The sequence below is a fragment of the Condylostylus longicornis genome, unplaced genomic scaffold (assembly GCF_029603195.1).
Source record: "Condylostylus longicornis isolate FDR11 unplaced genomic scaffold, ASM2960319v2 ptg000038l, whole genome shotgun sequence".
NCBI classification, from domain to species: Eukaryota; Metazoa; Arthropoda; class Insecta; order Diptera; family Dolichopodidae; genus Condylostylus; species Condylostylus longicornis.
Genome location: NW_026578007.1, coordinates 601,826 through 626,982, shown reverse-complemented (window position 1 = coordinate 626,982; position 25,157 = coordinate 601,826). Strand labels below are relative to the sequence as shown.

The 25,157-nt window shown below is 27.9% G+C and overlaps 2 protein-coding genes across 2 annotated transcripts; one reads left to right on the top strand and one right to left on the bottom strand.

Annotated features, from left to right (window-relative positions):
- The first annotated feature begins 7,556 nt into the window (after positions 1-7,556).
- Positions 7,557-10,423, top strand: LOC129609136 (type 2 phosphatidylinositol 4,5-bisphosphate 4-phosphatase). The gene is made up of 6 exons (XM_055521026.1): positions 7,557-7,688; positions 7,784-8,006; positions 9,037-9,182; positions 9,269-9,478; positions 9,792-9,956; positions 10,108-10,423. Exons 2-6 carry the CDS (start codon positions 7,919-7,921, stop codon positions 10,222-10,224), a joined length of 726 nt encoding a protein of 241 aa, XP_055377001.1. The 5' UTR covers positions 7,557-7,688; positions 7,784-7,918; the 3' UTR covers positions 10,225-10,423.
- Positions 10,424-11,530: 1,107 nt separating this feature from the next.
- LOC129608936 (transcription initiation factor TFIID subunit 2) lies at positions 11,531-16,290 on the bottom strand. Its single transcript, XM_055520744.1, has 10 exons — positions 16,151-16,290; positions 16,003-16,055; positions 15,785-15,948; positions 14,582-15,728; positions 14,080-14,528; positions 13,782-14,031; positions 13,356-13,729; positions 12,905-13,297; positions 12,236-12,842; positions 11,531-12,143 (listed from the first exon to the last, which is right to left on the bottom strand). Exons 1-10 carry the CDS (start codon positions 16,194-16,196, stop codon positions 11,892-11,894), a joined length of 3,735 nt encoding a protein of 1,244 aa, XP_055376719.1. The 5' UTR covers positions 16,197-16,290; the 3' UTR covers positions 11,531-11,891.
- Positions 16,291-25,157: the final 8,867 nt, after the last annotated feature.

Genomic DNA, 25,157 nt, shown 5'->3' with positions numbered 1-25,157 from the left:
TATAATAATTTTTTTAAACACTTTTTTTCTTCTTCGCTTTTATAATATAATACACATTTTTTGCCTCCTTGTACTGGAATGAATTACAGAAATTATTGTGTCGCTTTTAAAATTCTTAATATTTTTCCCTATACTTTATATAGGAACAAATAATAAAGTGTCGCCTTTCAAAATTACATTATAAAAAAACAGGTTGAGATCTATTGCGTACTCTTTCCCTCTCCCAAAAATTCTTATGTGTATAAAAATGAAAATAAGAAGGTATACTGCTTAACTCTTTTAGCTAAGGGAATTTTTTGTATACAAATATTGGTGAGTGTTGCATTAGTGTGATGTAAACGGAGAGTCGAACTACTTGTTAGTAGATATACTTTGGTTTTTTCTTTAAATGTCACTGATCGTGCCATATTTTTTATTATTTTTTTCTTTTTTTTTAAGTAAAAAAGAGTTTAATATTTTAAAGAATCTCAGGATATTATACAAATTTTTTAAAAAGCTTCCCATTTAAATTCTATTGCACGAAAAAGAAAGAAAGGTAGGAGGAAAGAAAAAATGAAAAAAAATTTCAAATTCACATTTCAGTATGGTTTCAAATGTTAATGAGGAAGGATGTATGATTTTTTATGCACATTTTGTATTTCCGAATAAGGTAAGTTGAGTAGTGTCGGCTAACAAAAATGTTATTAAAAGTAATATAGGTTGACACATTTCAACAATTTGAATTATCTCTTTTCGGTTATTTATACGTTACTTATAAAATTGTTTCAAATAATTTCAGTTAGTTATTAAAAATAAATATGTATGTACCTTTTTCCAATAAATTTTTTTTTAAATAATTATTTTAAAACTATTTCAAACATGTTATATTGAGTGTTTCAAAAATTTTGCTGTGCTCTTTTTTCATATTTTATTAGCAGGTAAACAAGAGCAATCTATTTATAAAATGTCCCTGCATGTGTATGTATGACCTATCTTAATTCTAAACGGAAAGAATATTACATAAAGAACAAAAATTTTAAAATACCTGTTATTTTACAGTCGGAATTTTTGAGTCATTTGGTAAAATATCATTTATTTCAAAAATAAAAAAATATTCAAATCCGGTCATAAAAATATATGATTGTTTTTTCCAAACATTTTAAATATTTTTTTTTCTTAGGTAATTGATATAAATGATAGTAAGTTTTTAATATTTTTTCAAATAAAAATAGAGGTAAAATTTAGAAGTGTATATAAAATTTGTATTTAAAAAATAATATTTGATTGTATTTTAGATATCATTTCCTAATTCCCCCTTCTTATCAATGAAAATATTAATATATTTTTTTGATTTTTCAAATATTTTCTAAATTTTACCTGCTTTATAATAAGTGTGAATTTATTTTAATATTTCTTCTCAAAAAATAGCCACTTCGATTTGAAAAAACCCATATAAAATAAGGTCGTGCTTTCAAGTTTCTCTCTAAGCATTGGGACTTGTTAGATATAAAGACATTAACAATATACATACATATTATTTTATTTTATTAAAACTTGTCTATGGCAGACTTTTTCTTTGTTTTTAAATTTTTCATATGTCTGCATGAGTTCGTATGAATTTAAAATCTTATAATCTGTCAAACAAAATAGTATATACCAATAAAACCTTTTTATTTTACCATTTTGCTTTAATTTACCGGTTTTATGGGTTATCGGTTCATAATACTACGATAAAACGATAATGATACGACATTTCTATCGCATATTGTATATCGGATTTTTTTATAAAAGGGCTATTACTGAAGGGGTTAAGGTTGAAAACACTTTTAGCGAATTAGAGGAGGACGCAATAGAATAAATTGTTGGGTACTTGATTAAAAAACTTTAAATAATAATATTTCAAATGATTTCTCTTTTATCTGGGTATATTTTTGTCTGAAGCAGGTTTTAAAAAACAAAGTACATATTAATTTTGTAAGTAACATTGAAGCATATGAAACAACATTTTGTAATTTCAATGGTCAAACTCTATACTCGTCAAAAATTTTTAGAAAATTTCACTTTATTAAATGTTAAAGTAAAATTTTTTTAAAATTTGTTTAAAACAGTAACTTAAAAATTCAAGTTAATTTTTATTGAGCAAAATTTTCTTAATTTATACTAAAAATTATTTTTTCTTAATTTATACTAAAACTGGGCTGAAGAGACCAACGATCAGCATTTTTCGGTTGATCATAGAACTAAGTTGCGTAGACTTTGGATCACCCTTGAAATTGAAAATAATTTTTTTCTAATTAGTAATAGATTGTAATAATGTCTCAATAATATATCAAATATTCTTTACATTGCTTGTTTATGTATGCCGTGAGTATGGTTATTGATTGTATGAATTGTGTCACTTTTTACCTTTTTTGATATCTCGTGAATTGTAACTGCGAATTGTAAATTATTAGAATACAATTGTGAATTTCGTCTCATCCATAAAAAAAAAAATTTCTGGAAGTAATACTCGACGAAATGGATAACAACTGATACCACTTTCTAGTAAGCCGAAAAAAATAGTATTTGTCATAATAAGAAAATAGTGTTATATTTGTCATAATAAGAAAATAGTGTTATATTTTCTTATTATGACAAATACTATAGTTATATAAACTGTGAAAACAGAACTAAAGCCGGGAACGGCAACGACGGATGATTTTCGTTGTTAACCAAGCAATAGCGGAATGGCAACATCAGTTGGACAGTATTTTACATACAATGTCATTTGCATATGGAAACAAAATGTCAGCGCTAATGTGGTAATTTAAGCTACTTAAGGTCTGGCGGTGATTAAATTTGTGACGGTAATTCCCGTGTTTCTGTTCAGCCCCATTTAAATATGTGTATTCAATATGATTTTTCATATTTCATCGAGGAAAATCGCTCTTGTTCAGTTTTTAACTTATTGTTTAACTGTAATTGAAAGGGTTTACATGAAATGAAAATATTCATTGCACATGAATTACAGAGAATCTTTCCTAGGTTTTTGAAAATACTTACTTGTATAAATACTAAATTGTCTTCGTTTCGAAAGTGTCTGATTGTTTCTTGATGAACCATTGAAAAACCACAAATAGCTTAAGAAATACTATAATTTAACTTGCTGCGATTCAAAAAAAAACATTCAATGTATAGGAAAATAAAATCAAATTAAACAAAATGCCCGTTACAGATAAAGATGTCTAAAATTAATTTAAAAGAGGTGTACAGACTACAGATTGGCCAAGTTGATTTTTGATCAATATTTTGATTTGCTTATTAGTATAGATGTGTTTTTTGTGACTGAAAATAATTAAAAAAATAAACGAATACGAGAAATATTTTGCGACCACAATTGAGCAACAGTTAAATTTTGATTTTCAGATTCTACTTTACGCGAAAAAAAATTTTTTCTGTGGTAAAATGTATTACCTATTTATTTAAAATTCAAAATTAAAACACTTAAAGGGGGTCCCGAAGTAACTTGTTTTAAAGAAAAAGTTAACTTAAAATATTAACTAATAGAAATAGTTTACTACAGGAAAATATTTCAGTCGGTACAAATCGTTTTAGAATTGAAGTTGCAATGTACGTATGTCGTCGGCTGAGGTCTAATTTGCTCCATTCGCCACCAACACGAATTCAAGAAATTTGAAAAAGAAAGTTTCAACCTTAATTAAAAAAATGTTTTCGAACGATTTTATTTAAATTTTGCAGTTTAGTTTATTAATTATTTATGTACAACAAAGTAAAATTTCATCCATACAAGTCTAGATTTTTCGGAGAAGTTCAATTTTTTTTTAAATTTTTTTTTTTTGCCAATGCTCTATATCCAATGAGCTTGTTAATACTTACTGACCATGGAGCAAATAATTTTGCAAATGGAGCACAGCTGAATTTTAAAACGGTAAACACGATGATCAGACAAAAAAAATATCTTAAAATTTTTCAATCATACTCTTTAATACATTTTGAATGCATTTGAAACAAATAATTTTCATAAAGATATACTTATATGCAAAATACAATTTTAAGCAATTTTACTATATCTATGGAGCACACTAAAATTTACATAAAAACATCATGCTTTTTTAAGTAAAATGTGCTCCTTCATTTAAAAAATGGTTTATGCAGCAAGTAAACTAAGGAAAAAAAGAAAAAAATGGTTTTTCCAAACCCTTTAAAACCAATAAAATCACTCTTAAATCAAAATGGTCATAAATGACGTATGGAGCAAATTAGAACTCAGCCGACGATGTACTATTATTTGACTAAATATTTCTTAATACTTACGTTTGTAGATTTCTTATTATGCATGTACATATATTAATCTTAGAAAATTGATTTTTTGCTTGATTTTTTATTTAAACCTTTGAATTCTCGAATATTATATGATGATTAAAACGAAGAAAGCTTCTATTTTGGACGAAGTTTCTTCTAGTTTTAATGAAAATGTTTAGAATTTTATACAAGCCAGTAATAGTACTGCTAATCTACTGGAGTATTGTAGAAAAAAGGATTGGAAAAAAATCTAAAAAAACTAAAATTTTAAATGCTTGCTTTTTAACTTTCATTAAATTTGTTTCAAATATCTTCCATCTATTATTAAATTGTTTTGAAGAATCTGCTTTACTAGTCTCATGTCACATTTTCTCCTATTTTACTAAAATAATAGATTGTCAAAACCAACTAATTAGAAATACTAAAGAAAGGAGCATTTTTGTTTCTATCTCGCTTACACTCCCTAAAATCGTACTTGAAAAAAAAAACATAGTGAAGCCAAAACTTTCTGGTAAGGTTTCTTTACTATCATCATTGTCAAATTGAAATTGATATAATATGTAAATGCAAAATATTGTTGCTTTTTTAACAATGATTTTTCAACAAAAAAAAAAAAAATTGTTGAAAAAGAAAGAGGTGTATAGTTCTAAATTGTTATACCAATTTGTAAAAACAAATAGTTTTATTACACCATATATATGTGAATATTTTTCATTTCAATAATTAAAAGAAATATTTATTCAATAGTTGTTTGTTTAATTCACAATTTGTAATTTTATTAAGCTTTTAATTTTGCAAAGAAAACATTTGTTTTAGTTTTTTTTTAATTAAAATTACATCGGATGACGTAATTTGAAGAACCGGATTTTTTTTAAACAAAATTATTTTGTGTTTGTCAAAATGAAGCATACAAACAAATATTTTGAATTGATCCTTTTTTTTTGATAATTACAGTTTTCCTACAAATGATGAAATGAAATATATGTATTTCCTTTAATAGAGTGAAGATTTGGCTAACAAAAAAATATAAGAAGACGCCCCAATATCGTTGAGTTCAGTAAGTAGATTAAAATATAAGCGTGAATTATTTATAAAATATATTGTTTTAGAATGAATTAGTATGTGAAGCTTAACTAATGAATATTGAAGAATACGACAACATACCATCTACTTCAGTGAGTAATAACCATCATATTAATTCAAATTTGTTAAAAACTATACTGTTTTAGAGTCATTAAAATATATATGTATTCATATTTATATTTATTGTTATTAATATTGTTTAGAGTTGTTCAGTAAAATTGTCAAACAAAACTGATAATATAAGAATTTTTTCACAAAATATGTTCACTTTCGAAGGTAGGAAAATATTGTAACATTAAAATACTTATAGTTATTTGCAATTTATAAAATAAATTTATTCAAAGAGAAAAAAAAATAATGAGTTTTGTTTAAATTTGATTTTTTTTACAGATATTTTAACTGAAAATAGATTTTTAAATATATTTTTTAGTTTTTACTTTTAAAAAAATTTTTATCTTGTCGTTATTATGAATTACCCAGCATTTACACATACAAGTTACTTGCATGCAAGTTTGTATAATATTAATTGTCAATTAGTTTTTCGAAATGTCAAATTACTTGCTATTATGACGTAGGCGTTTAGCAAGTTAATTTTTGAAAATGTCTTTGAGAAGAAAACAACTAGCAATATATATAATTGTTTATAAATTTTAGAAACCATAAGTTTGCTAAGTTTAATTTTTTCAAAACAAAATTCAAAATTTTAAATTAAAAAAAAAAAAAATCAAAACAACAAATTTTTTTTTGTGAATTTCTCAATATGTCAAATTACTTGCTCAAATTACTGGCAGCAAAATTTTCTTGCAAGTTGAACTGCAAGTAAACAAGCAAGTAGAAATATTTCAATGTGTTAGTAAAATTTTTGTATGTATTGCAACTTTCTTGCAAGTAACTTGTACGTGTAAATGCTGGGTTACACATATTTTATAGTAGTTGCTAGATAACAAAATGAAATAAGTACGAGTACTCTATATGACGACTTTGACAATGCTCGGAGCAAAGAAAGACAACAGAAAAATTTAGCTTCATTGTTTTTTCAAAATCCTCTTTCCTTTAGTATTTCTGATTCGTTGGTCAAAACCATGAGTTCCCTAATTACAAATTTTTTTACGAAAAATAGATAGGAAATCATATTCGAAAGAAAAGGAAAAATAGACTCTACTGCAGTCTATTAATCTAGTACGTCTATGGCAGGGTTCAAATTTGGACAACTAAATCGCATGTTAAATCGATTTAGTATTTACAAACAAATTTTATTTGGTTAAATTTTATGCAACTTTAGTTGTTTTTTATGATGTAATTTACGTATTGCATTTATATATGTATATGGCAGCGTTTGCAAATCAAGCAAAATTGGACAACAAAATTGTACAATTAATTGACAGCATATTGAAAATTTTGGCACTGACCATTTTTAATTGTTTCAGCTATAAAAAAAATAGTATAACCCAGCATTTACACGTACAAGTTACTTGCAAGAAAGTTGCAATACATACAAAAATTTTACTAACACATTGAAATATTTCTACTTGCTTGTTTACTTGCAGTTCAACTTGCAAGAAAATTTTGCTGCCAGTAATTTGAGCAAGTAATTTGACATATTGAGAAATTCACAAAAAAAAATTTGTTGTTTTGATTTTTTTTTTTTTTAATTTAAAATTTTTGAATTTTGTTTTGAAAAAATTAAACTTAGCAAACTTATGGTTTCTAAAATTTATAAACAATTATATATATTGCTAGTTGTTTTCTTCTCAAAGACATTTTCAAAAATTAACTTGCTAAACGCCTACGTCATAATAGCAAGTAATTTGACATTTCGAACAACTAATTGACAATTAATATTATACAAACTTGCATGCAAGTAACTTGTATGTGTAAATGCTGGGTAAGATATTTTTCTAATATTACAAATAATATTTTTTATTACAAATAAAGGCAAACTAACCATTTTCAACTAAATTATACAAAATATTAAACTGACAATGTTGTAAAAAATTTTCGAAAATTTAAGTTATAAGTACGCTGCATTGAAATAATATGTTAAAATAATTTTTGTTATGTCAAGTGTTTTTTATCATCGAATGAATGATCATCCGATTTTGACTTTCGAAGTCTGGACACTTGAATTCTCTTACAAGAACAGCACATTTATGTTGTGCCAATAAAGTTTAACTAAAAAAACTAAGACACGCTCTACAGTTGATTAGCTGAATTTGTTTGTTGCGTTAAGGGTCATTTAAGTGAAATTTCAAGAGAACGAAGCAGATACACGACCAAACGCTAAAAGGGAGCATTTAATTATTTGGAAACAGAAAAAAATATATGTATGTGAAAAAAATATTTTATATTTTTTAAAAATTATTAATATATGTATATACATACATATTGAATACATATTCGAAAAAACCTAATTTTATAGAGCTATCGATTTATTCGTTGCTAAAACGTCAATTTGACAAACGCCATAATTCGTTGTCGGGGTTCTAAAGAAGGGGAATCAAGATTATTAGATTAAATTTAAAATATATTAAAATAAAAAGGTAAAATTTTTAAAATGAGAGACGCTGAAAAACAACCATTACTTCAAAATGAAGGAAATACATCAAACTATACTGCTAATAATGAAGAAGCTGAAAATCCAGGTAAGTAAAAATTAATTTAGATTTCCTTTGTTTAATATATCTTGCGGAATTTAAGTATGAAATGCGAAATATCGGCTTTTTTATATTGAACTTTTACTTACATTATATAAAAATGTACAAAGATTTTTAAGTACCAATATTTTCTTTTTGCATGTATGTATCAGGAAATATTTACCTAAAACTGTTTTTTAATTCTTTGCTAAACGAATGTTGTAAATAAAAATAATCCAAGTTTATTGCTCTTTCGAAGAAACCTTTCCAATGCGTAAAAATTAAAATTGCTCTTAATATCTACTAACTCTGATTTTTCATTGAAGTATTCAAATACTCGGTATAAAGAAGCAGTAAAGAAGTAAACTCTTGCAAATATTCATGGGATATATACATGATGATTGATAAAAAAAAATTCGGAAAAATTGCAAAATATTGATAAAGAAAATTAGTCACGAAGTTTCACTAAAATTATCAGGAAAGCAAATAAAATAATTTTGATTTTTTCATGATGCATTTTTGTAGTTTTCGTCCATACGCTTGACTTTTAACTTTGCATTTTTTTAAGATTATCAGCATGTATACAAATAAATTGATAAAATTGATTTTACAAATGAACCGATAAATAACATCTAGAAAATTAAAAAATTTTATTTTATAATTTTATATTATTGGTTAGTTATATTAACCGCCACTAAAAAGTTTAAATATGCACATGTTACATAGGAGAACCTAGAAAAATTAATCTCCAATTTATGTCATTACTTAAATGTAATGTTGTTTTAAAAAGGCGAAATTTTCTACCGACAATGAACATTTTTTTTCATAGCCTTTGCAATATAAATAGTATTTTTAAAATACATAATTTTTAAAACATTTTAAAATCAGTTTTATTTTCAATCTCATAAATAGAGTTATTAGGTAAGTTCGAATGTTTATGTCGAATAAAATAATTTGATTTTTTGTGTCTGTTTTGTTATTATAAATATATTTTTGAATATATATCATAAGCTTCAAAGAACAACTGTATCTCTTACAGGCCCGCATGAACTACCACCACCATATCCATCTGGGACTGAAGACAATATGCCCATGCTTCAATGTAGAGTTTGTCAAGCTATGATAGATATTACATACAAGAGGGAGCAACATGTTGTTAAATGTAATTTTTGTAACGAAGCCACGGTAAGGCCAAATTTAAACACAACATGAAAAATTATGCAAAAATACTATTTTTTAATTTAATTCATTTATTTGACTAAATATTTTAGCCTATTCGTAATGCTCCGCCAGGAAAAAAATATGTTCGCTGTCCGTGTAATTGTTTGCTCATATGTAAAAGCTCATCGCAAAGAATTGCATGCCCAAGACCAAATTGCAAAAGAATAATTAATTTGGCTCCTAGTCCAGTAACACCTCCGGTTCCTTCAATGCCGGGAATGTTTCGGGTTATTTGCGGTCATTGTTCTGACACATTTTTGGTAATTTTTATGTTTAATAAAATAATATTATAGCAGCTTGTAATTTCCACTTCAAACTTTGTCGATATTTTATTGGCGTGATACGATTGAGCGAAGGTATAATATAGCTCCGATTATGAATTTCTACTGTAAGTAAAGTTTAATTAAATATTTCATAATCGGATCTTATTTATTTAAGCTTATGTCAATAATTTTTTAACAATCATCATAATTTATTTTTTGTCTTTAAAATTAAATTGTATTGGCCGAGTTGCTTAGAAGTGGATGAAAAATTTTGAATGAAAAATGTTACGGTACTTTTTAAATATTTCAGTTTAATACTTTGCATAAAGCGTTAGCTAGATGCCCTCATTGCAGAAAAATATCTTCTGTAGGGTCAGAATTTGCAAAAACCCGTGCTTTGTTGTTTACAGTTTTTGGAATAATAGCATTCATTATTGGAATCAGTGTTACTGCTACTACTTATAATTATGCCAAAGTGAGTATTTTGTTGTATTTAAAAGAAAAATTAAATCCACACATACATATATGTGTTATATAACACATTATGTGTTTTCAAACAAAAACTAAATACATAAACTTAAATTTTGACATAATAAACTACGAGGTACTAAATAACTTTTTTTTAGGATCATGCTGGTATATTTATTGCTTATATTGCTGTGTTTTTGATCGCAACATTTTTATTTACTCGTACGTTTTATTATTGCCGGCTTAAAGTTAGTGCAATTGACGGACCGATGTAAATTTTATGTCATTCCTTTTTTTTATTCTTTTTGATATTATAAATATGTATAATTATCATTTTATGTTATAATTCTGCAAAGAAAAAATTAAAAGTTATGAAAATTTATTATATATTTACCAAATTTGTATAATTAATTTTAAGACTATGTAATTATAATTAAAATAGTAAAAATAACATAAATTATGTACACATAATAAGCAGCAAATTTTTATTGAAATTTATCTAAATTGATTTTCTCAAAACTCATTCTTTTGAATATAATCATTGAAAATATAAAAAATTAGACACGATTCATTTTAAAAGTTCTTTCATATTGTGTTCTTTTTGTAATTATAATATGTATTTATTTTCTTTGAAAACTTGCAATCTTATATTGAATTTTCTAGGTGGTCAGATTATATTGAATATTAAGAAATCAACATTTAAATTTAGCTTCATACTTATTTTAATTTTAAATTTATAAATATGTCTAAATAGTAATTTTGATATGGATAATTGAAAAAAATGATGCATGCAAATATCAAACAGAAAAAGATATACATACATATAAATTAAAATATAGCGCTATTAATTTTTTTAAAAAGTAATATGTTCTGGTACTTAAAAATAAATTAGAAGAATATTAAGCGGAATCATAAACTAAATTTTAAATTGTTTTGGTAAATCAAATATTGTTTTGCGGGATGCTAAGTTTTTGATTTGAGATGTTTTTATTCTTTAATATTTTTATAACTTTTGATTCAAATAAGTTTTTTCTTTAGAAAAAAAACTAAGGAATAAGTTATATAATATATATAACTGAAGTATAATATCTATATGTAAGTTAATAATACTGAGAAAAGTTTTGACAATATTGATTTACATTACAGCGTCGGCTACTTGAAATTTTTGGTACGCCGTACGTAATTACGGTGTGTATTAAAAGTATGTATTTATATTATATCCAGAAACAATATGGATTAGTTTCATTTTAGTCAAAACTCGCTAATAGAAATAATAATAGGGGCATGAAAAACAAGAAAATAATTTAGTACAAGTTTCAAAACTTGAAATAAGTATTAGGAATTTCCCGCTAAAAAAATGAAAATTATTTGAAGATTGTGAATAAAGGCTACAGGTAAATACATATGTATGTATATGATTGAAAATATGTTTGTATAAAAATATTATTGTAAGTTTCATATTTTGAGCAAAAATTTAATTTTGTTTAAATATATGTACATATATACTGAAATATGTAGTTAAACTGGCTTTATAAAAAATGGGATTGACAACTTTGATAACTATATGCAAATAATTTAAAATAATGATTTTAATATTTTAATGTTTATTTCTAAAATTATGCATACAACAAATGGTGCAAAATAATACAAAATTGTAAAACAGTTTTAGTCATTTTAAATTATAAAGCTGTTTCGCATATTTGTCTTAAGACTTTTAATTTACATTTGATTTTTTTTTGATAGTTTTCACATCTTTCAAAAATTTATGTATGTATGTTATATGTGTATACATACATATTTGCATGTATATTAACTCGAGCCTGATCGTTCTTACATTTTTTTTTAAATTTTAACATAGAAAATCTACGATAAAATTTATTTCATGATGAATTGAAAATATGAGAGTCGACCGGAGAAAATATGATCCTTTTTATTATTTTAATTACGCTAAATCTGTAGGTAGACTAACAACAGTAGGTAGACTCTCTCTACTAGAACTATCAGGAGAGCTTAAGGTTTCGGTAGTTTCCTCTCTTACTGTTTGCGTACGTAAAATATTAGAATCTTTTTCTTTTTCTTTTCGTTTATCACGATCCTTGTCTTTATCTTTTTCCTTATCCCTCTCTTTATCTTTATTATGCTTATGCTTATGTTTATGCTTGTGCTTCTTCTTGTCCTTCTTTTTCTTTTTGATCTAAAATTTATAAAATAATATTTCATTTTAAAGAATTTAATAAATTTCTAATCAGGTCTTGACAAACAAATTATAAGCGATTTTTAACTTACCTTTGAGGAATTATCAGATTTAGATTTGCTGTCTTCTTCCTGTTTAAACATACCAGGTTCAAATCCGGAGGGGCCGAGAGATGCATTGACCCCTGGAAGAGAAATAGAATTATCTGAAAAATACTCAGATTTCATTTTCTTTGGTTCTGATTGATTTAATCCTAAATCAATTTCAACTCTTTCTGGTTTGACAGTATCAATTTCAGCTGGCTCTACATCTATCGGTATTGATGTTGGTGTTGGGGTTACAGTTGCAGGTTTTTCAATAGCTTGAAGATCACTATTTATCATCACGTATTCTTCAACTTCTATTTTAATAAAATCATTGCAGCTTTCGTCAAGACCGGCACCTTCAGCGTTTCGTTTAACCGAAGATTTTTGTTCGCTTTCTACCACTTGAGATTCTATTACATCATTAAATGGAGTTTCTGGTCTCGACGATTTTTCATCAGTAACGTTATTGGTGTGTTCTGATTTTACTTTTTGTGGTTTAAACATAGCTGAAAACTCAGCTGATTGTAAACAATATGGTTTTTTACTACCATATAGCGCATAATACAAATCAACCATATCACATCTTAGTTTGTCATCGTGAGAAAGTTTAGAACTGTGTTTAAAAAAACAATATATATAAAACAATATAGTTGAATGTTAGTGAAACAAATTTACTTCATGTTACTCCAAATTCTTTCTACTAAATCTTCTTTGTCTAAACGACTTCTAATATTTTTGCTAAATGGAGGATTCTCTATAAGTAATCTAGCTAGGGCATGCCTTGCAGCTGGATCAGGATCTGTTTCAAGCAAAGAAAGTAAATGATCTAAGTCTTCCCATCTGCCATCAACTTTTACAAAATCAACCAAACACTCCATCGCTGCAACACGAACGTCGATGTACTGACCGTAAGCTGCATAACACCTATAAATTTGTGGTAAAGATGGTAAATGTCCGCATTTTTGCAGTTTGCGAATAACTTTAAGACATGATACAGAAACTGAATATTTGTAAGATGGTAAATATTTTTCTAAGTTTAATAATCTAGTAACTTCCTCTAGAACGAGTCTGTAAAATATTTTTATTGATAGAGTTTAAAATATATTGTTATGACAAAAATGTATACTTTGCATCAGCAGACAAATTTTCTGATGTTATTGGAGCTCCTTGTTGAACAACTGAAACAACTGGTGTTATTGAATTACCTAGTGCATCAACTAAGGATGCTCTATAATAGTTATCAGAATAATGATTTCGAGTGTTATCATTATATTTAAATAAATCCAGTAAGAAACGAATCACTTCTTGGGGGCAAATTCCATGTGAAGTTCTTAGTCCAGCCATAGCTACAGGAATGGTCTTTTGTAAGAAATAATGCTGAAAATTTGTGAAATTATTTTGTTTAATAATGTGTGGTGCACTAAAAGACCCAAAGAATTTCCGAAATATATTTAGCATAGCTGGAGGACCTTGCCAACTGGTGACCATTGCATTTGCTACCTTTAAAGCAGTGGTTAATTTAACTTTAAAAAATAATATAGTATATACTGACTTTTGTTAGACAAAATGTAGCTTCACATCTAACTTTGTAAAACACTTGTTCGTTTTCAATAGAATCCGTTAACGCTAGTCTAGTTTGTGGAGTTGGATATTTTTCTAAAGCATTAATCGCCTCTAATTGCGCTGTTACGTCACGTTCATGTCTCAATTGAAATTGCCATTGAAAGTCTGGTTGTTCAATATTCAAGTCCCGTAAGAGTATCATTTCTGGGTCCAAACGGATCCACAACACTGGTGATTCGCTGTAATTACATCACATAAAATTTTATTTTAAAGAACACCATACTCACTCCATTGGCGAAAGATCCATATCAACCTCTTCACCTGTACATAAAGGAATTTTTTTCTTTTTATTTCTTCGGCTTTTTGAATGACATGTTATGTCAGCTTTAACGACAGTGTTTTCTATTTGTAAAGTATGCTTAAAAGTTCCATCTAATTCCTGAAGTTGAACTAATAATGGACCATTATATTTTCTGACACCTTTTTGGTTTATAGAATCTTGCCTTATTTCAAGTTCTATAGTATTTCTCTTGCGATTAAATACGGATGTTAAAGAAAATTTTGCATGACCTCCAGTTCTAACCCACTGATCCATAAATACGGCCATATCTTTACCAGTTACAGTAAATATAGCGTTAATAAAATTATTCGTATTTAAAAGTAGATGATGCCATAATCCACCACCAATTTTTGTTGATGCGGCGTTAGTAGCTAGTGCCAATTGCTTGTTAAACACCTAAACGAAATTTTGTAATTTAAAGCATTTGAAAAGTAATAAGAATCTCATACTTGCAACAATAACTCCTGTCCAATTCGATGCTCAAGCATTCTAATTACTAAATGAGCTTTTCTTCTCATAGCTTCTATATACTTTGGAGACATCGTGTGTAAGCTTTTTATCGGAAAATAATGTTGTATTTCTTGTTGTTTTATGACATTAGCTTGATTATTACTCCCTGCTACTGGTAAAGGCGCAGGAGCTTGGCTACAATCTAATATTATGCCGCCATATTGTTCCTCATATTTTACAACCTCTGCTAATTCAGCTTGAATCCATTGTCTATATTCATTATTTCCAAAGCATTTTCTTGAGTATAATCCGCATATATACGCAGCAATACCCTTTGCTAGCCAAGTATCGGACCAATTTTGTGCTGCAATAAAACAGCCAAAAAATTGTTCTGCGACTGCTAATGACATTGCTTTTCTTGTAACATACGTTTGATCTATTATTGCTATTGAATGCAAAAGGTGTGTAGAAACAATACTCAAAGTTGAGTAGGCAGTAATATCATCATCTTTTTCATCAACAAATACTTGTTTATAGCATGAAAATGGATAACGAGTTGAAAGGGTTTCCTCAAAGTATTCAAAAGCCTCGTGTAAGTATCTAACCGAATTTTTTAACAGTGGCATTAGTTGAGGTAAACAAAAATGAGTGACTTCATGCATATGAGGATCTACATATATTTCAAATGGGCCTACTGCTAAAGCTATATTTGATGCCGATACCGGTACAGAAACAGCATAATGAAATGTTTTTTTCCTTAAATCGGGAGTCATAACTACTTCAACAAGTTCACCACAAGATATGGCCGTTAAATGTTTATCGACAGTAAATTCCAGCTTCCACGTACATGGTTCAGCGTTGCTATCAACACAAGGAAACCACAGTCGAGTTGAATTTTCATGACCATAGCTAAACATATGGGCACAATTTGGTACCTTAGTTCCATCTTGTTCTGGTATTACAAAATGTAACCCACCCTCTGGGGCTTCAAGAGAGAACTCAACCCCAACTCTTAATCCTCGCCCCTCCGCAATTAAATGATAGCCTTCGGGTGGAACTGTAATAATTAACTCTCCAGCATTTATATCTGGATCAGTTTTCTGAGCAGCATTCAAATGATGTTTTGAAAATATTTCTAAAGAGCGACTGAAATACATGTATTATAAAATTTAAAAATATTTTCACTTTTAAGAAATAATTACCTTTTGGGCTCGTCTTGACATATATCTAAAAAAGGATCAAAATAATGAAAAGGTGCCTCAATGTCATCATTCAACACTATTCTATAAATACGACATTGCTTGGCATTCATTCGTATTACACGCATATTATCTCTTGTTGGAACTATCGTCAGTTCTACAAAACCCTAAATTTTAAAGGTTTTTAATTTTTGTCAAAAGAAAATATTTAAAAAACTTACTATAATGCTTTTCATCTCAAAGCTGATTCCAGTCAAACTAACAATTTGGTGAGCTAAAAAAATATCAAGTTACTTATACCATTTAGATATTTCCTTTAGTTTACATGATAATTCAACCATGTTAACTAGAATTTTCATCATTGTTTACCCAACTTAAATGGCCTAACCGTGTCCAAATTTTTCTCTTTTTTCATTTTGCACGTTTATTTATTTAGCAGTACTTTATTTTGGAGAATATTTAGTATATGCTTAATAAATGTAAGTTCTAAACTAAAAAGTTGTTGCATATTTCAATACATATAGTTGAAAATTCTGACAAATTTCAAAAGCAATACCTGTGTCTACACAATGATTCTTGCATCAGTGTTGTCGTTTCAAAAATTTTTTGGTAATACATTTCTAAATTTTTGTATTTTCAGTCTGAGAGTAGAACAATTTTTTGGAAAAGTAGAACAAGAAAAGTTCTGATATCTTTTAGTTATAATTTTTGTTATGGATTTTTAAAACTAGTGTTCAGTATGCATATATTCAAGTTTCTTTTAGAGCTTCAACTATATTATTAGTTATTGATGCCCACTCTATAATATTACCAAGTCACGCAGTATCGTGCTAATGCTGGGTAACGCTGGAGTCATAAGACTTTATCTTTTATATATGTATATACCCTTTGCGAACCTTTTCATTTCCAAAAACAGCTGATGGTAACTAGTTGGCTTTAACTAGTTATCGGCATATCTGATAACTATTTGTTTAGTCGACTCTGCTGGTATTTAAGTTCAAATTTCAAAACTTTGGTTTTGGTTTGTTTAACCATTGTATTTCCATTAGATACGTTCCTCTCAACTAAAGGTCTGTCTGGCATAAGAAAGTTTTTAAAGGTTTATAAAGTTTTTGCATGCATAACGTCTGGGATAACAATTTTCCGAAAAAAATGAGAAAAAATGATGATGTGTTAATTTTCTCAATGTTTAAGGTTTTTCCAAGTTTTATAAAGTAAAATGTAATGTTTTAAAAACTTTTAAAATCACAGCTGTGGAAAGATGAGTCCGGGACCGGGTGCGGTTCAAGTAAGATGCACGAAAAATGTACAATTTGCATTGGAAAAATACCTCTCACGGCACTAATGTGCACATTCGAAGAGTAATGACCTTTTTGAAAAATAAGTCTTAATATGCTCTTTTTTATATCCTTTCCAACTTCCTTACTTTTTTCCCCTTTATTGTTATTAAATTAGAAAATGGATCGGTGTTCCCACTCGCTAAAAATTAAATGAATTCAATTTCTAGAACAAAATGTATCCAAAATGTATCCAGCCTCTTAAAGTAGAATTATTACACTAAGTCTTCTTAATTTGTACAAATAAACTCATAATTAATATTAATTTGCTTTTTTTAAAAACGCGAGTTTTGTTATCTATAGTAAATTCTTTAAGAAATCACACGTAACTTCTATTGCATTTTCAATGTAAAAGTTAAGGTCAGGATATATATGTACATATATGTTCCGCAGCTGTTGAACTATGCGGTAAAGACGATTCACCATGAAAACGGACAAATTTTAAAAAATATGTATGGCCAATGCATTTTCTGTTAAACTTAGTTTACATCAAAATATTTCTAGTACAGGAAGAGGAGATACTCATTTAATAAAGTATATTTCTTACTTCTTTTTAACAAATTTTTAAATCTGCTCAGTAAAGCCAGAAAATAACATTTTTTTTAAGATAAAGCAATTTCGCGATTTAATATTAGCAGTAATTTAACAGTTTTGTAATATTTACTTATTGTTTGGGAAAGAAATGTATCCATGTTTCAGCAAAATTTTCAAATGTAGCCAATTTCGGCGTTTTAGCAGATTTGAGTATCTTTGTATCTACGCTAAATTTAAAGCAAAAAATGTATACAAATGGATACAATTGTATCCATGTGGGAACGCTAAATGGAGTAAAAAAATAAATAATCCAAATAAAACACAAGAAAAAGTAAGAGAAAAAAATGCCATACTATGAAAAAGAATTAATGAGTAAATATCAAATGCTTGACATTACAAAAAATCAAGGCCTGGACCCTGCTTTTTTTGTGAATATTTTTGTAAAATTGCACATGTAGTTTTGGCGAAATGACATTTCTGAAGACTCATATTTTTTGTTGTTTTTTTTAAAAAAATTATGATTTTTGCCTATTTTCATTTCGAGTTTTCTATACGAAAACTTGACTAAATCCTCAAATTTTTTATACTAACATGAAATTTGGAGTTTTCTGAACTACATATTAAAAATTCAAATTTCAACTCCAAATTTTAACTATAAATTTGATTAAATATATTTTCGAGTTTTCCTCGCATTTTCTTGTACCGCCATGTCAGATAACATGTCTGAGAGAATTGAGAGTAAAAAATGATATTACTCCTACCTTTTTTTCTTTTTCGTGCAATAGAATTTAAATGGGAAGCTTTTTAAAAAATTTGTATAATATCCCGAGATTTTTTAAAATATTAAACTCTTTTTTACGTAAAAAAAAGAAAAAAATAATAAGAAATAAGACACGATCAGTGGCATTTAAAGAAAAAACCAGCAACTAATAAAAAGCTAATAAAAATTTTATTAGATTTTAATTTAAGTTTGCAATTATCAGATTTTAAGTTTTATAATTATGAAAGTGTTTTTAAAATTTTATAATCGTATGAGATGCGTCGTCTCAAGTTGTCCTCTACATAAAAACAAACATAATTAAAAAAATTATAAAGAAACTTGTATAAGTTCTAAAGTTTTTAGGTAAATTAGCGAATTAGCCTTACTAACAATGTGAAAATAATTCCTAATAAAACTATAATCACATACATACATACCTAAAAAAAATTATACGGACTTTTATTATAAAAAGAATTTACATACGCAGTAAGTTTTATGAATTATAAAGCATGTACGTAAGTTTAATTAATGTAGTATACACATGAAAAATATGAAGATATGTATATGTATATGTGATTACATAACAAGTATGCATTTTGGGAGACATATCATACAAAATTAGCAAACTCGTTAAAATCAAATGTAGATTTCTTCAAATTTGAAAAAATACACCGAAACCAACTGAATACTTCGAAAAAAAAATTGCACAATTTTTTTTTCTTGTTGTATAGAATTTATTGAAATCTTAAAAAAATGAACGGAACCTGAAAGGTTTTTTTTAAATGAAATTTTTAATGTTTTAATAACACAAAACTTTAAGATTGTAAGCACTAGTAAAGTAGAAAAATATTGAATTTTAACTTTTTCTAATAAAAAATTTGAAAAAAACTGATCTTGTCGGAGATTTATGATGTTAAAAAAGGCCCTTTATAGATCCGGTAAGAATACGTGTAAAAACATCAGCTGTTAACTGCCACTCTCTCTTGGGTTCCAGGCCCGCATTTGTGACAGCCGTGATCAAATGTAAGGCATGCATACAGTATTTGCTTTCATATTGAGTACTCATATAAAAGAATATATATATAAAAGTTGTTAATAAAATTATTTTAATTTCTTTTTTTTTTTCTTTAATAATATAAGATAGAAAAAGGATAAATATAAAAAAAAAAACGATAAAAAAATTCAAAATTACTTTTTTTCTTAATGTTAATTATAAATTACAGGTAACAGGTATGAATTGTAAGTCTGGTATATTACTTTTTGAATGAAAATTACTGAAAATGATTTCGTTATCATTTTCGCAATATTTAAAGTTTTTTCAAAATTTGTAAAGTAAAATTTAGTGTTTTAAAAACTTTGAGCTATAAGTTCTTCTTTTGTATGTACTGTCCATGTTTGATAAATATTTTAAAACTTGACGTAATTTATACAGGGTGTCCGGGACTCAATGGTATTCCCGAAGCAGAGTGATAGAATACATGCAGACGAACAAAAAACACCTAGTGACATTTTCCTTTTTGGGCCCTTGTTCTCGAGTTATGGGGCCTCAAAGTTGGAACATCCAAAAACCGGCTTATTTTCACATTTTTATTTATAACTCGGGAAATGTGACAGGTATATTCAATCTTGTACACTCGTTTTAAAGCTAATGAAATACTCATTCTAACGGTTTACCAGCGGTTGCAAATACTTTTTTAGTTTCAGAGATATTTAAGTGCAAAGTCAAAATTTGTTAAAAATTTTTTTTTTAAATTTTCGTTTAACCGTCATTTACTCATAATTCCTCGTTATCAACCTATCATTTTTTTTACAGGAAGACGAGCCCTATATTGTGACCTTCATTTTGATATGACATAATGTGAGAAAAATTTTAGAAATAACATGTCTATCAGGCGAAAACTGAGGCCAAAACCTTAGAAAATTAACTAAAACAACGTATTTTTCAAACAAAAACAAATTTTTTTAATCTTTATTACGCAGTATTATGCATTATTAACTTGTACTTTTTCTTTTCCAAAACGAAAGACATTTGCATTACCTTTTTTTCTCCACAAAATATTTCCAAAAGTTTCAGGAATATCGTGTCTACGAGGATCAAATTTATAAAAAACAACAAAAGCGAGATTTTTCACGATAAATTAGTTATAATTCAAGAAACGTTCACCCTTTAACCTTCTTTGTGTTTTATTATTATTCAAAAAATGTAATTAGTGATCTTCACCTGTAGGTAATATAGAAAATTTTAATTTTCTTGTTACTTACAAGAGTGTTTTTTATTAGGAAAGCCAAATTAAAGTGATCAAAATTAACTAAAATGCTATTTATACAAATTTTTCTATTTCATATCCTTTTAATAATAGTTTAAATAATATGAATCAAAATTAAAAGTACTTTTTTTAGGTGAAGTTCATTAGTGTTTTAAATCTTGATGAAACAGAAATTTTCCAATTTTTTTGATACTTAAGTTGATTTAAATAAAAGCGAAAAGTGGTTGGAGCAATAGGGTCCAATGTAGTTATGATAAAAAGTATTTAATTTTTTTTTCTGATTAAGAATACTAAAATACTTACTAACTCTACTTTCATGTGAATAAGAATATTAAAAGTACCAATTAAAAGTATTAGTAAAAGTATTATTATAAGGATATATGGATATAAAAAAAAGAAGTTTACTTACAAAAAAACGTTCTTGTAAATAATATGAAAATTAAAATTTTCCACATTAACTATACCTGAAGATCAACAATTGGATTTTTAGAATATGTAATATCAAAATACGCAGATGATCAGAGGGTGAACATTACTTGGATTATAACTAATTTATCGATTATAACTAATTTTTTTATAAATTTGATCCTCGTAGACACGATATTCCTGAAACTTTTGGAAATATTTTGTGGAGAAAAAAAGGTAATGCAAATGTCTTTCGTTTTGGAAAAGAAAAAGTACAAGTTAATAATGCATAATACTGCGTAATAAAGATTAAAAAAATTTGTTTTTGTTTGAAAAATACGTTGTTTTAGTTAATTTTCTAAGGTTTTGGCCTCAGTTTTCGCCTGATAGACATGTTATTTCTAAAATTTTTCTCACATTATGTCATATCAAAATGAAGGTCACAATATAGGGCTCGTCTTCCTGTAAAAAAAATGATAGGTTGATAACGAGGAATTATGAGTAAATGACGGTTAAACGAAAATTTAAAAAAAAAATTTTTAACAAATTTTGACTTTGCACTTAAATATCTCTGAAACTAAAAAAGTATTTGCAACCGCTGGTAAACCGTTAGAATGAGTATTTCATTAGCTTTAAAACGAGTGTACAAGATTGAATATACCTGTCACATTTCCCGAGTTATAAATAAAAATGTGAAAATAAGCCGGTTTTTGGATGTTTCAACTTTGAGGCCCCATAACTCGAGAACAAGGGCCCAAAAAGGAAAATGTCACTAGGTGTTTTTTGTTCGTCTGCATGTATTCTATCACCCTGCTTCGGGAATACCATTGAGTCCCGGACACCCTGTATATATAGTTTGTTAATTTGTTGAATACACAAAAAAAGTTTAACTTTAATTTCAAATAAAAATAAACCAGACGGAAAAGTTGAAAACTACAAAATTTATCTTTATTTTAATCTCAGCGTGATTCGTAATAAAATTTTCGACCAAGCTGATGTGGTATTACAATCATATAGGTAATACACCACTTATTTAGCCACGAATTTTGAAATGTCGGACACTACATTATGCCGAAAAGAGGGAATTTCCAGTACCAAATGTCCAAATTGATATAAAGATCGATCTCTGTCCCAGAGTTTTATCAGCTTGTTTATCAACTATTCTCTTTTGATTTTTAACAAGTTTTCATGTATGGCCATGAGTAAAGAATCATTAGATTATATGGTCAAGATATATAGGACAGTTAAAATCTAAAAGGATTTATCACACGGAATCTGTAGTTGAACAAGAAGTAGAATCCTGAACGGACAATTCTTACGATAACGAAGAAATCGATAGGTACGCATGCATTGATTAGGAAGCATATGAAGATGAAATAAACGACTTTATCGAACCGATGGATAACTTAATTTTTTTAGATTAAGATACTCTTCGTTACCATACATTGAGCATGTAACGAAAGGCGGGACAATATTAAAGCTACTCATAGATACAGGTTCAAACAATAATTATATTCACCCTCAATACATCAGAAATCCTATTAAAAGTAATAAAGCCCTTTGTGCAAATTCAGTAGCTGGTAGAATTAAAATAACACACCATGCCGTAGTTGACCTTTTTGGTACTTTTAAAAATTAGGTTAATAACGTTTGATGGGATAATCGGAAATGATACTCTTAAAAAATTAGGGACTGTCATTCATACAGATAAATATTTTATTACCACTAAATACAGTTCGAATCAAATAATTTGCTTCAATTTCATTTAGTAACATAAATACTTGGACTGAACATTTCAATCAAGAACAAAAATACATTAAACAATATCATAAGATTTCATAAAAACGTCTTTTCTGACCCCGACGAAAACTTGAGTTATACCACCAGGGTTCCAGCGACAAACCAGTTTATTCAAGGCGATATCCCTTCCCGAGGCGTCTAAAGGGTGAAATCGAGAAACAAGTGCACAATTTACTTCGTGATGGTGTAATCAGATCATCCAAATCTCCTTTCAATTACCCTGTATGGCTCGTGCCGAAAAAAGCCGGTGCCTTAGGAGAAAAAAGTTTCTTATGGTCATCATACTAAATGCAATTTCTATTGAAGACAGGTCTACCGGAGATCAATGCGGTCTTTGCAAGCCTTGGCTTTACAAGCTTTTCTCGGTGATAGACTTGAATAGCAGGTTTTACCAGATTCCGTTAAGAGAATGCGTTACGGAAAAACCAGCATTTTCTATCAATAACGGAAAACATGAGTTCACGAGACTTCCTTTCAAATTAAAAAACACCCCTTCCATTTTCCAACGTGCGCTTCACGACATATTACGACAACGTAGAGGAGAAAAGTATATATAGATGACATTATCGTTTTTGGTGGAACTGAATCTGAACACTTTCAAAATTTAAATTCTATTTTTTAAACGCTAGAAAACAAGACAAGTGTGAATTTTTAAAGTACGAAGTCGAATTTGGGTTTTAGTTAACTTTTAATCCTAAAAAGTTGAGTCAATATAAAATTTTCTAGTCCCAAAAACCTTGAAAGATCTGAGATCCTTTCTAGGTCTGTCAGGGTACTATTTTCGCTTTGTCAGGGATTACGTCGAACTTGCCTCTGAGAGAACTCTTAAGGGGGAAGGTGAACGCGTGTCCAAGACGGCATCCAAAATTATAAACAAACCGAAAAAAATTTAAGTTGTTATATAACTAAATAATAAAGCCTATAGGAACGTATGGTTTGCAGCTATGGGGTTTTGCCATTCCAACGAAGAAATATAAACTTCCCCGAACAAAATATTTCGTGATATGGTGGATAAACGCACAATAGTGACATTTTTTGGGGTCCTCCGTGTAAGTGAGGAAATCAGTGCCATGCGCCATGAAACATTGGTCACGTATGGAACAGCATGTAAATGACGACGCCTTTCGACTTGTAGGGAACAGAGTTTGGACAAAAAGGCTGAAGCGAACCAGACCTCTTGATTTAATCTACATCATGGAATGGAGACACAAAAACGCTATAGAGAAAAACTATTGGAAATCCAGTTTGATTAGTTTTGGGTGTTGATAACCATCCAGGTGCGTTTTACGTTGGATTAAACTCCCCCCTATGGATAGGTCTGACGATTTTGTGTCCGATCACTGCCCTGATTAATATAAGGTCACCCAGGGTTAATACCTTGCTACAATTGTATTAAATTCTACTATATTTTCGTAATTAAAAACTTAGTACTTACCATTTTTCATTTAGGACATTATAATAAATTTCGAAAAAAAATTACTTTCCTAAAATTTTTAATTCAAATTCCACTTTTAATTTTATTTAGGAATTACAAAACAAATTACATTTATTGCCCTAAACACAATAAGACAGCACTTCTGCCTTATAGCTTCTAGGTTAAATTCCATTAAATGGAATCGCACACAGAAGCTAACATTTTTGGAGTTTTGAAGTGCGGCCCTATTGTGTTTAGGTCATCCAGATAAATATTATTTTGTGTGTAATTTTAAATATGTTTTTTATGCATTTTTCAATTAAAAACGAAGATATGTTATAAATTTTTTTAATTTACTAAATTTTTTTTTTCAAATGAAACATTTTTTTACATTTCATGAACTGCTGCAATCAAGTCGAGTTGGATATAATTCGTAAGTTTCAATTACAAGTTTCAATTTATTTCTTATTGACTGAAACCACACGATTCTTCTTTCTTCACCAAAATTTTTATTTTTGAATCTGCTTTATTTTCACATTGTTCATCAAAAATTTGATTATTTTTGTATGTATGCATGTATGTTTGAAATAAAATTTTGATGAAAGAAGTACACCCAATTCTTTTTTTACACGGTAGATATGTTCCAACGAAAACCGTTTAAACAAAAAAATGTGTAAAAAAAGACATGCTAAATAATATAAAAATACGGGCAAAACCTGTGTAAGATCAAAAAAAGAGTTTTCGGTTGCCCTAAAAACCATGCAAAAAAGTATAATATTAAAAACCAACAACAATTATAATGAAAAAAAAAACATATACATATTTAATGTACAATATTAATATTAAAAACAAAATACAG